This window comes from Cryptomeria japonica, chromosome 5 (assembly GCF_030272615.1).
Source record: "Cryptomeria japonica chromosome 5, Sugi_1.0, whole genome shotgun sequence".
NCBI lineage: Eukaryota > Viridiplantae > Streptophyta > Pinopsida > Cupressales > Cupressaceae > Cryptomeria > Cryptomeria japonica.
In genome coordinates this window covers 628,389,325-628,403,457 of record NC_081409.1, presented here as the reverse complement: position 1 = coordinate 628,403,457, position 14,133 = coordinate 628,389,325, and the positions used below count along the sequence as shown (strand labels likewise).

At 33.8% G+C, this 14,133-nt stretch overlaps 1 protein-coding gene across 1 annotated transcript; it reads left to right on the top strand.

Annotated features, from left to right (window-relative positions):
• Positions 1 to 1,532: 1,532 nt before the first annotated feature.
• Positions 1,533 to 6,369, top strand: LOC131875639 (pathogenesis-related protein 1A-like). The gene is made up of 2 exons (XM_059220232.1): positions 1,533 to 1,595; positions 5,956 to 6,369. The coding sequence occupies exons 1-2, from the start codon at positions 1,533 to 1,535 to the stop codon at positions 6,367 to 6,369; spliced, it is 477 nt and encodes a 158-aa protein (XP_059076215.1).
• The last annotated feature ends 7,764 nt before the right edge of the window (positions 6,370 to 14,133 follow it).

The window sequence follows — 14,133 nt, the reverse complement described above, 5'->3', positions numbered from 1 at the left end:
ACCTACATGACTAATGTTGCCCTTGTGTATCCTAAACATTGGAGAGACCTTATCTAACTTGCCTAATCAATGTGGTTGTTGTCCTAATATTAAATATTGAGTTCTACCCTTGCATCTACATCAAACTTCTCACATCATGTTTCTTCAACAAAACACACTAATATGGTAACTAATCATAATACGTGAAGATGGGGTTCACACATAAGTGTTGGCTCTCAACAATACCACACTTCCAAAATTGTCAGTCTCAAGACTTCTCCTATTGGGTCAATCACTCTTTGATGGCCACAAGGCCAAATCAATGTATCTAGGCTTTGAACTCCTTACTCTAGGCTTTGAGGACCCTACATAATGTCTATGAACACTCACTTGGTATTACAATAGAAAGAGCCTTCCTCTAGAACTTTGTTTGCAATGCACACATCATTGGTAATCATTGTTATAATGGATGGTCTATTAGGAAATCATTGGTAATCATTGTTTCCTTTGGTCAGGCTCTGAATCCAATAGTATGCTTCATTTGGTTGCCTGGGATCAGGTTTGTTTCCCTAAAAACCGTGGAGGCCTATATATTAGACATCTGAGAGACTTTAATAGAGCTTTAATGGCTAAGAAACTATGGAAATTTCTAAAAGATAACAATGTGTGGATTGATATTTTTAAGGATAAGTACTAAATTCATGGCTTCCAAAGAATGCTGAAAAATTATTCCCTCCTGACTTTTGTCTCTAATTTGTGGAATAAATTCTTTAGATCCTCTTCCATTTTTTCTCAAGGAAGTCAATGGGTTCTAAGAAATGATAGAAATTTAAGTTTTTGGGATGATTGGTGAACAAGAGAGGGACCTTTGTCTAATGAGGTGTTGGATTCACAATTCAAAGAGAAATGCATTAATCAGATTGGATCTTGGGTTGTGAATTATATCAATAATGGCATTTGGGTGGATCTCAGAACCATGGATGCTTCTCAAGCTTCTGTGTTTTCTTGGATCAACTTGATCATCATTCCATCCTCTCTCATGGAAGATGTGGTTATTTGGATTGGCTCTACCTCGTGGCAATTTCTGGTGGCAGATGCTTTTAGAATCATCACTGGGTCTTTTTCTCCTCCCCCCTTTTGGGCTGGAATTTGGAATAAACTCTTAATTCATAAAGTTTATATCTTCTTCTAGTTATTCATACAAAATAAGATTTCTACCATTGATAATCTATGTAAACATGGGATCCCCATCACTAATAGATGTTTTTTATGTAAAGAAGAATCTGAAAATGTTGAGCATTTGCTCTTACATTGCTCCTATACCAGGGACATCTGGGCCTACTTTTTCAACCTATCTAATTGCATTTGGGTTCCCCCTGATTCTATCCAGAACTTCGGGTTCCAATGGAAGTGCCCTTATGACAATCATGCAATTGTTATTCTATGGAACTTATCCCTACCTCATATTTCTTTGGGTTTACGGAAGGAAAGAAATAATAGGGTCTTTAGAGATCTAGAGTCCAATGCTCTTGTGGTGGCTATCAGAATAAGGAATGTTATTAATGAAAATTTTCTTAATTAGTATCCTGGTAGGAATGATGATCCTCCTCTCGAGTGTTGCCAAGAGGAATGGGATACTATCAAGCAATGGCAGATAAGCTAGAATATATCTATCCTTGTTTATAAGATAAGACATACCAGAGAGAATGTTTCTTGGAATCCGCCCCTTTCAGGGTAGATCAAAATTAATATCAATGCGACAACCAAAGGAAATCCTAGGCTAGCTGGCTATGTGGGAGTGGCTAGAAACCATTTGGGTTTGCTGGTCTCTATGGTGGCGCTCCCTTTGGGCACCTAGACTAACCATTTTGCAGAGGCCAATGCTAAATACATAGACCTACACATGGCGAGCAAGGAGAGGTTCAAATGGGTCTTGCTCGAGAGTGATTCTCTTAACATTATCAAATGCATTAAGGGATGTACGGTGCCTAGCTAGACTATTTCAAACTTAATCAAATATTGTCTTGAAATGATAGCAAACTTGGAGGATTTCAAGATCTTGCACGTTTTCTGGGAAGGAAACAAACTGGCGGATCATTTGGCCAACTTGGTGATGGGTAACATGGTGGTTAAATGGTGGAGAGGAGAGGAAAATTTCCCAAAAACCCTATGCAACCTGGTAAGAAATGATGCCAAGATCTTTGGCCTTTCCAATGAAATTTATGATGAAAGATTATGATGGGATGGGAGCCGTTGGGGTGGTATTTTGAGTTATTACCACTTTGAGAAGTGTTAGAACGTCCAGTCTGCCATGTTTATGGTTTTCTTTCCTCCTCATTTTTCTAGAATCTCTGATTTTCTTGAGCTTCAGAATGGGAGGTGAGAATAATAGGTTTGAACCCACAATCTATGATAAGTGGCAGAAGAACAAAGAGGTTTCGAAGGAAATTTTTGATGGCGGGATGGTCCCTTTTTTGGAGAGATTGCATGGTCATTCGACCATTATTAGAGAAAGTTTTGTTAAAGGTTGGAATAAGAGTGTGCTGATTACCTTTGGTGTGGATTTTCAATTCAATGAGAATTTTTTTGTCACTATTATTGGTCTGGATATGAAAGGCAGAAAATTCTATAGAGACAGGAAGTCGGGTGAGGAGGCTATTGTTGCCTTTTATGATAAGGAGATGGAAAGATCGAGGGTTACAAAAATGGCGGACGGTGGCTATAATACGAAAGAGTTGATTTACTTGTGGGCTGATATGGCAAAATTCATCATGAGGTACATCACCCTGGATGGTAGATATGATATTATTTTCTCTCATCATTTTACTATCTTAAACAACTTTAGGCATGGTAGATTGATTTTCATTCCTTTTTATCTGGTTTCTTCCTTGGAGAATAGTTTAGTTAAACATTCTAAAAATCAGGATAACCCTATGATTCATGAAGCTCCTATCTTATTGATTATCAAATATGCCCAGGGTCATGAAGTGAAACCCTCCCCCAAGGACAAAACCCACATTTCCTCTTCTAACCCTGATGTGCACAATTGGTTTCTAATATGGACATGGTTGAGGATGATAAAGGTATGGCCACTGATTGGCGTGATATCAAGGATATGAAGGACCTTGAGTATAGACCAAATAAATAAGGGGAGTTTATGGTGACCCCGGGAACTAATAGTAGCAAAAAAATCAATCCTCCAAGGTGGGCGACTAGTAAGTTCAAATCGAGCAGCAGGAAAATGCAAGACCTGGAGCCACCCACCAAAAAGAAATTGAAACTTACCAAATCTAGTGGGTCCAAAGCCTTGGACAAGGAGATTAGGTTGGACATCCCTATCAAGGTGGGTGATGAGATACAACAGCGTGCGATAAAGGAAAATAAAGGCAAGATAAAGGAGGAGAGGGTGATGGGAAATCGGCTATTGGAAGCTACCAGAAGTCAGGGGAACTATTGGAAGTGGGTGGAGAAGGAAATTGGATCCCTTAAAGATGGGATTAAAGGAATTGTTGACACTTTCACGAAATCCCCTGGGCCCAATAAATCTGAGAAGATCATGAGAATGATCCAGAAAATTTCTCATGATATGTAAACTATGAAGGTTAACCAAGAGCACAAAATTGAGAAGCTGGAAGAGGATATGAGTGAGATCAAGCAAAACCTTAACAATCTGGTAGAAATTAGTAGGAAGGCGATGAACAATAGAGTTGATGGTTTAGAAAAGATTATTTCCATTGTGATTGATTATAGAACTAGGACAATTACCAGTGACCCTCCTATGGGAGAAAAGAAGAAAAGATTTCTTCAGAGGGTGGACAGAGTCCAGCTAGTGGGAAGATTAGTTCGGGTCCGTGTAATAGAACCAGGAGCCAGAGCCAGGACCAGGGAGCCTCCAGAATCATCATGGAGGACTTGGAGAAAATTAAAAGGAGTATTATTCAAAAAAATAATGAATCGATGCACTCTCTTAGCTGAGTGTGTGGTCCTATTTCTTGGTTCCTCTTTTTTCGTTTGTTTTTTTGTTTGATCTGTGTGAGGCTTATCCACTATTCTGCTTAGTTTTTTGGTCTGGTTGATTGTTGGCCTTGGTCCGTAATACTTTGGGTTTCAGGTCCCTATAAAACCTATTTATCTTTATCAAAAACATGTCACACAAACATGTTGTAAATCAACTCAGACAAAATAAACTACAACTAATTTTCTAGAGGTGACAAATCAATGCAACACACTATATGTTTATTTTCGAATCAACAAACTCAAAACAATGTACATCTATTCTTTTCTATCAAATTTTATATCTATATTTATACAAACTCTAATTATTTAAATTAATAATAAATTTATAAATAATATTAACATGAATAATCCATATAAATTACTTTTTTATTTATTTATAATGTTAAAATATCTTTATTGTTATTATTTTAACATAAATAATCCCTATCATTTCATCATCTTGCCTTATATATCTCTAAAATGCCCCCAAAATATATATCCATTAAATACATGAAATAGAAAATAAAAAATTCTTTTATGACAACATTTACACATGCTGAAATGATGAGAATAAATGTACGTAAAGCTAGATGTTCTGATCTAATTTATTGAAGTATATGAATTCAAATAAAATTAATTAGTATTATCTATTTGTAGTTTCGCATAATATGCAACTAGATGATTACTTATTTTTGTATTTTTAGTACTTAGCTCTAGAATTAATGATGATGGAGTGATATTGATGATGTTCAAAACCAATTTGTTAGTATCTATGCAATTTTTTTATTACTTATATGATAATTCTCTCATTGTCTAACGTAGTATAGAAATTCATGTAAGTTAATCTCAAAACTTAAATCATTGATGTTGACTAATACAAACTTGGTCTACCAAGCAAGAATTAATGATCTAAAATAATATATTTAGAAAAAATATTCCATCTAAATCATAAATGATGGTGTACAAGAATCCCATTAGGGAGATTGCAAACTTCATAGATGAGCTTGTTCTCCTAGATTAACTTCCTTGATCAATATAATTAATGGTGGTAAGGAAGATCGAAGACAACACTTACCGCTAGGCAAATAGTTTATATTCAAATGTTATTCTTTTCTCCATTTAGAAATTGATATACACTCTAATATTTAGTCCTCCTCAATCTTTTATTTCTAAAAAAAATATTCATTGTATATTGAACTTCTTTAAATACATTGGCATAACATGTCAGGCAAACATGTGCTAAATCAACCCATTCAAACCAAAATACACATAATCCTCTAGAGGTGTTAAATCAATTCAACACATCATATGTTTTTTGTTCACATGAACAAACTTAAATTTATATATATCTATTCCTCTATAACAAATTCTATATATCTATTAATAGAAACTCTAATTATTTTAATAAATAGTATAATAAATAATATTAAGTTGAATAATCCATATATATTTATTCATTAAGAAACATGAAAGAAAATAAAAAATTCTATTATAAAAAACGTAACTAAGACTAGAAGTTCTTATTTATTGATTGTCATCTTCACAATAAGAAAGAGTCTTGGCCAATGCATAAGATTATTCAAATTCCTACAACTGAAGGTATGATTTCGGAAAAGGTCTGATAACATAAACAAAAGCTTTCATTTCTTCAACAGAATTATATATATTCTTGAGGAGGCAAACTACAAACCAGTTGCAATAATGTAATCAGAAAAAATAGATAGAAAATTAAAAGGAAGAGAGGTTTGATCTAGTCATTGGGTTGCCGTACTTGACCCCTTTGAAAAACAGGCAAAACCACGTTCATTGTTACAAGGGTTGGTTCTGAACCTCAATCCTATAAGCAATCCATCCCTTTGTTTGCCCATAAATAGCAGCAATGGTGGTACAGACATTCTCAGAAAAAAAAACCTGTTAGAGAATATGAAGATGTTGTGGCTTCTTTCCGCGGTGTGCCTCCTGCAAATTTGCTTAGCGCAGGATTCGCAGACAGAGTATTTAAACTCTCACAATGATGCGAGGTCTAAAGTGGGAGTGAGCCCTCTGGTGTGGGATGACACTGTGGCGGCCTATGCGCAGAATTATGCTAATGAACGCATTGCAGATTGTGCTTTGGAGCACTCTTCCGGCAGTCCCTATGGAGAAAACGTTTATGTGTCGTCTGGTGAAGCAACACCTGCGGATGCTATGAAGTTATGGGTGGATGAAGAGCAATATTACGATTATGATTCCAATTCATGCGCTCAAGGACAGCAGTGCGGACATTACACTCAAGTGGTTTGGAGTAACACGCAGAGGGTAGGGTGTGGTGGTGTTACGTGTGATAATGAGGGCACTTTCATTATCTGCAGTTACGACCCACCTGGGAATTTTAATGGGCAGAGGCCATACTGACTCAAAATCTACCAAAATAATCGCCTCTTCTTAAGACAATATTGATCGCTTACACAGCTGGGTCAATTGATTTGTAATTTGGTTGAAATAATAGCTTCTTAATAAGACATATTGATCGCTTACACAGCTGGGTCAATTGATTTGTAGTTTGCTTGAAATAATAACTAGCGCGCAGTGTGTTGTTGTTCTACTTTATAGATCACTCTTGCAGTGTGTTCTTGTTCTACTTGGGGATGAATTCAGATGCTAGAATCTATGGAATTGCAGATGTATTTAGTTTTGATGTATTAAAATTCCTTTAATAAATCGATTGTGCTGAAACATTAGAGCGTGTCCGGAATAAGTAATACTCTTAACAGATTTGGATTGCATACAAATTCTTGTGTATTTAAAATCACTTCATTGACATTGTTCTTCTGTGCATATCGTGGTGTTTGGTATTTACCACATTCTGGACTAATTGGAAAACCTCTTTTAAGTCCAATGATGCGACAGTAATAAAACTTTTAAGAACATTGAAATATGTAGCTTTTCTTGTCGTTTTGATAAATAGTGAATAGAATGACATAAGTATATCTTCACCGTTTTCATATCTCGCAACTCTAAAATTTACCTTGCATAAGATTGCGTGAGATTGCATGGCCAAATAAAATCTTAAATGAGAGTGGCGCTACTTAATAAGTAGTGAACTCTCCTTAAATTCTATAGTTTCCTTTAATAGAATTCCAATATCCTACATGTTTCAAACTCTCCTAAAGTGCCAAGTTTCCCATTTTAAAACTTCATGCTTTCCTCCCCCTTTTCAAAACAATAGGATAGTCTTCTAAATAAATTTCTAAACTTATTTTTTTATTTATGTCACTTCATATTTATCATAAAAAGAACTTTTAAATAAAACTCATGATAATTTGGTTTTAAATAATGTTAAACTTTAGTTTTAATGCAAAAAGCTACTTTTAGTTTTTATATTTTATTTTTATGGTAATAGAATCTTTAGTGAATTGTGGCTCCTTATAATTAATAGTTAGAAATCAATACTCTTTATATAGCAGAGCATTCATATATTAAGTTACAAGTCATTAAATTGACATTAAAATTTAGGATGATACTCTTTGGAATATAGAGGATGAAAGATCATAGAGTTGATATTTTATTAAAATTTAGTAATATGAAGATTGGATATCATGAATGGATTGAGCATTTAATTTATGATCAAGGTAGTTATCCATCATTAGTTATTAGCAAATTGATGATTTATATATATTTGAGTTGTTAGTAAGTATTGTATTATATACAGATCTTCCATTTACATAATATTTGATGATTAAGGGAGGATATTTGTGTGTAATTTATACCTAGGAATAATATTATATCACTTGAGCACAATTTCTTTTATGGGTCCTTCAGAAATTATCTCACATATTACACAAATGACATTCTATTTAATCATCAAACTCTTTAATGATCAAATAATCAATAATAATTATAGCTTATTCATATCAAAAAATGATAAATAATTCTATTTTTTCTTTGTTGCACCAAGGGTATCCCCACAACTCTCTACTGGGTAAACCTCAAACTTGGAACCAATAGGGTTAATAATTGTCTTACTTTTATTGTTCAAATTTTACTTTTGACCATTCAGTTTATTGGACACTTTATTTAAAAATCACACTCTTGAACAATCAAAGAGTCAATAGAAATTTTATATTGGAAAAGTGGTAAATACTTGTCTTTGATTGGTCAAATTTTATTTTTGACAATTGAATTCAAATAACTAGGTTACTCTTTAATGGTTAAATAATCAATAGAAATTTTCTAGGTTATTCAACGATCATGAAATGCTATGCAGTATCTAATTCAAATAACTAGGTTACCCTCGACCCTATCTTCACCAGTATACAAAGCTAAGAAAAGTTTGTGAATAAAATAATAATTTGACTATTAGTATATACCAATTTTCATAGACAAGAATGAAACTTATCCTAATCCTATGCCAAATCAAATGCTTATCCATATTGAATCATAATTGTGAACCTAATCATACCCTATGTATAAGACTAAATCTAATTGAACCCTAACCCTAACACTAGAAAGAAAATTGAATAAACCTAAACCTAACTACACTCTAAACCAAATCAAACTCTAAACCTAAATAAAATTGAACCCTATCCCTAAATCAAACAATGCCTAAACCAAATTTAACCCTAAACGTAAAATAAGTTACACCCAACAATAAACAAATTAAACCATAACTCTTAACCCTAACACTAAACCAAATTGTACCATAAGCCTGACACAACCAACTTTAATGATAATCTTAAACCAAATCAAACCCTAACCCTAACACTAAACAAAATTAAAATTTAACATTAAAAATAATTGAATGCTAAACCAAACTTATCTCTTACCATAAACATAATTAGCCACTAAACCAAATTGAACCCTAACCTTAACACTAAACCAAAATCCATATTGAATCCTAAACCTAAACCTAATTGAATAGAAGACTAGATTAAACATCACCCCAACCTAGACCAAATCAAGTCCTAACCTTTACATAAAACCATTTATAGCCCTAATTGTTAACCTAACTAAACCCTATCTATAAGGGTAAACCTAAATTCTAAACCAAATTGAATTTGAACCCTAACACTTCACCAATTTTGACCCTAACCCTAAACCAAATTGAGCTCTAACCCTAGCGCTTACAAAATTGAATCCCTAACCCTAAGTCTAAACCAAATGAAACCCTATAACTAACACTAAATCAAATCAAAATATAATACAAAACCTAAGTTAACACTAAAGAAAACCAACCCCAACCCTTATTAAATTATCCCTTTCTAATCTTAATCCCAACTCAAGTTCTATATCAAACTTAACCCAAATTGAACCCTAACCGTAACACTGAATCAAAATCAAAATTCAACCTTTAAGCTTATAAAACCCTAATGGAAATTGCATCCTAACCTTGAAATTAATTAAACACTAAATTATATTGATTCATAACCCCAAACTTGAACCAAATTGACTCTTAACCGTAATACTAAACCAAAGTGAACCATTGTCATGCCCACTTCTTACCCAGGTGAACATGACACAACACGAACAATTTTTTTCAACTTTAAACACATTTAACATAATATTTTAATGTAAATGGAAAGCCTATAATGTACACACTTAAGAGATAAAACAAATCTTAAATAAATTACACCAAACTTAACTAATTTGCAAAATAAATAAATTAAAAGTTGCAACTTAATGCATTTGTAAAACTACTGGGAGTACAAAAATATAACTAGTATCCATGCAACCTAAGATTAAATCTTAAATAACAACTTAAAGATTCTTTTAGTTAGAACTAAACATAGCTTCTTTGTACTCGAGTTGCTTTCAAAATTCTGCAGTTATGTATTTTCCTTACTTCCCATACTTGCACCTACAAGTTGTCTAATGGTCTATATGTACAATAGAAGGTTAGAGGATTATTAGAAACATGATCATCATGACAAAGCATTTCATTACTTTTAACTAAATAAATCATACAAGAGTCAACTAATTAGTTTGTAAATATTAATGAGGAATGCATAAGATTGTGAGGGAGTAGTAAGACCAAGAAAACATAGAAGGACAAGACCTAAGAGCGAGACCTAGTGTCTCGGGGGCTCATCTCAGATGGCCTTGCCTACGTGAAAGATTCGAGAATTCGTAGTTCGTAACACAATTTAAAACCTAGCTATTATGAAAGTATAAGAGTGGGTATGCAACCCTTTCTAGGGTCAAAATTCCCTAGACAGTTCTCTCATCAACTGCCACCCACTTAGGTGAGACAGTGACGATGACCTAGCTAGAGCCAATGGAACACCCATAACCCTTTAACCATTTTCCGATATATTTCAATGATAATATTTAAAAATAATCTACTTGCATCATCAATCAGTAATCTCTACAACACTCGTGTGATCCCTCCAAAGTTGTAAATAATAAGATGACTCATACAACCCTCACGATAATCCCTTCAAGGAAGCAGAGATTTCAAGATTAAAGGTGCAAACACGTTATGTATAAAATAAAGAACAAACAAAATATGCACTCTCCAAGAGAAATCTATAATCCATACACCACCTAATTGGATAATATACTGATATAACCTCTAGGTTCATAAGTTAACTTTTAATGCACCCAATCATGATCCTAGTAACCATATTCCTCTTCATGCTAGAAAATCATATTTAGAGAACAAATATTAACTCTAGACATGTGTATATATTATTAATATTATTATAAATAAAAAAAACAAGTAATAAACAATTCTCACATTAGATCTTCTGAGAAAACATACTATATTTTTTTTTATTAACTACCAATGTTGACACAACTTACACATAGAACATGAGAAAGCACACTAAGCACATGTCTTTCCAAAACACAATAATTTAGTATAATTCACAAATGAACCATATCTCTTCTTTAATCTAAGGGGGTACTTTATTTCTAGGGTTTGGAGTCATGTATACATCTTATGGCAATAAATTTTATAATAACAAAGCCATGTTTGAATGTAATTGGTACTCTTGGGAAGACTCCATCCATATGTAGTTATCAACCATTATATTTGACCTTAACAAAAAAAGTAATGCCCTTTTAGAAACATCCAAGACTAATATAATGACTAAATACTCATGGTCTAAAAAATCTTCCAATTTCAATGGGTAATGAGGCTCTTGTTATAACAATAGAAAGTATTCAAAAATACAAAGGTACAAGGGTAACTAAAATGATCCAATTAAGCTAGTCCATGTAAAGAAGGAAATACTCTTAATAACTATATGATTCCTGAAGCAAAGTCATTTGTGTACCCAATTCACTAAGATCTATGACACAAATCAGTTAAGTCCTAGCTTAAATTGTTAGGATTATATGAGTAAAGGTATGAAATAACTTGCAAGAAGCATAAGGATCAAATTTGTTATCATCTATCTCCAACACCAGATACAATCATTCCTATCAACCTCATAGCTCTTATATCGAGATGTCAGTAATGATTTTGATCATGTTGAGATTCCTCATAAATATTTTTATGGTGTAATATTTTAATGGCCATGGATACTAATGATTTAGTTCAAAATTAAATAATACACAATACAAGTAAATTTTCAACTTTCATTTCCTGATGTTAACCTATTAATAACTTCACCAAAGAGTAATAATGAAAGACAATAGGATTAAATTCAAACAATGAACCGACAAAGTTTCTTCTAACATTCACTTCTCTCCTTAACAAGGAAGTGCCCCTGTTTTATTTTTATTTATTAATTTTAAACCAAGATAATCAATTTTGATAACTTATAAAATTGAAGTGACCTAACCAAAATAATTAATTCTTAGATCATCTAAATTTATTGCAACTTATTAATTTAAATAAACTAATAACTATTCAACTAGAAATATTAAATTCTTAATAAGTGATACCAATATAAGGATGACAAAATAGCTTACATTTGGACATAGATTAGGTATTTCATCCTATCAGATTTCAACTTTATGGGACATAACATGCAAATAGAAAAATCCTTAAGTTACTTAAAAGATGACAAAAAAAAGGTTCCTAAACCCATCGGGTTACCAAGTTGTAAAGTGGCACTTAGTACGCTTGAGTTTGAGCAATATGGCTAATCATTAGAGGTAATACGTTATATTCATGTTTGAATAAATGGATAGAACGCTCCAATGTAGGGAAAGGACTGAATAGTTGAGCACGTTCCAATTTTTGTGGTAGAAGTTGTTGATTTAATACCTCCATACTTGTTGATTTAATGTCCAACTTTTGTACAACATTCCACCAATAGTTGTATGATAAGTACCAATAATTGAATGAAATATACTATTTGTTGTGAAAAGTAACCAATCATGTGATGCCACATCAGCTGCACAAGTATTGGGGCCCTTTTGCACACCTATTGGTCTCACTTTTTTGGGGGTTTGTTTTGGACACCCTGGCAAAAAGCATGCTGATGTGGAATCATATTTGTTTATGTGGCCCTGAAACCTTAGTTAGAAGCAGGGGACTTGTCAAGTAAGCTGCTGTAAAAAAATCGAAGTGATTTGAAATTTCCACATAAGCTTTTGAGAAGCATGAAGTTAGGATGCACAACTACTGGATAGTTTCCCCTAATCACCTTATTTAAAATCATATTTTTTTTTCCCCTATCAAGCGGATTTCCAAATCAACCATTTACTCACAATTCAAATCTAAACATTTATAATTATAAACTGGTCATATGTAAAGTCACTATCGTTTTTGGAGCCAGAAGATGTTTCCATTGTGACACGAGAGCAGAGGAAAGGCAGTCAGAATTGTTATCATGAGTGTCCCAGAAAATATCACATGAAATAGTGCCTTGATGGGTTTGCCTCTTAATCAAAGTTACGCTTCGAGATTTTGAAGAAAACTGGTTAACTCTTGAATTGATACCATCATTCCAAATTTTCCTATTTCATAAATGCTGTCCATGACATGTGACATCGAACTTTGGGATGTGTTTTACTGCAGCATTTTCCCGTTACAATTGTCTCCCATGTTATAAGTAAAAGAAAGAATCAAATGGTTTTGCAAGGCCCATATGGGCAGGAGTGAGAAGCATGATTTTGAGCTTCAAACAACAAACAGGAATTCCAACAAGGTTAGCGAAATTTTATCAATCTTGACCGGAAGGAGTTTAGACACTGCTATTTTCAAAATATATTCCTATGGCATTTCACTAATCCGCATTATTATTATAATACCTCAAGAAATGTCCTCTATCGGCTGCCATGGTTGCGGGGTGCACACAAAATGAATTCGTTGAAAGGCATTTAGATAATTTCAAGCAAATGCAATCCGCTGCTGTCTGCAACGTCTGAGATAAAATCGGGAGCTCTAGAATAGCGTACGAACATCCCTTTATGCATAATGGAGTGATGCCCAGAAACTGCTCTCCACTATCCTACAGACTCCAGACTGACTTTAACAGATACACGTGAATGTAAATTGCAAATGGAAGCCCCAGGTAACTATACACCGTGGCATGGAAGTAAAAATCAGAAACCTCCCACAAAATTATATCATGATGGGCTGATGCAAGTCTGCGCCTCCCCTGGTCAATTCATTCTTCCCCAAACTTTAATTCTGAATGGCTTTTGTGCATTGCCAAGGGCAAGAGTAAATGGAAATAATAATGGGCAAGTCAAATTGTAATTTATCTAGGTTCTTTTTATACGCAAGGATGTACACCCTCATTCATGATCAGATTACACTATGTTGCCTTGCGTGGGATGCAGCCGGAATCCCTAGAAAGAAAAGGACGACTCCTCCATTAACTGTGTAGCAGGAACCCATGCCTCACCATCAATTCTTTCTATCTAAATTTATCCAACTTCTATATTACTAGTGCCAAAGCTATTTTGGTTCTAAAACAGACCTTTTGTACAGCGTGATAGCGACATGTTAGTCAATCGCAGTCATTCATTGCAAAATCGACGGTGTAAAATGTGCGACTAACACACATGTTAGTCAATCCATAATGCCGTTTTGGAGCCAGAATAGACGTGTCCTATTACTAGCTGGTAGGATTAAAATATAAATGTTAGAGTCAATGTAGGTGCCTTTTATTGAAAAATAAAATTTCTATAAAATTTGTAACCATGATTTCCGACCTCTATTTAATTTACGATTTTACACCAAGTTTATGAGGGATCTCAAACCATGGTTGAATTGTGAAC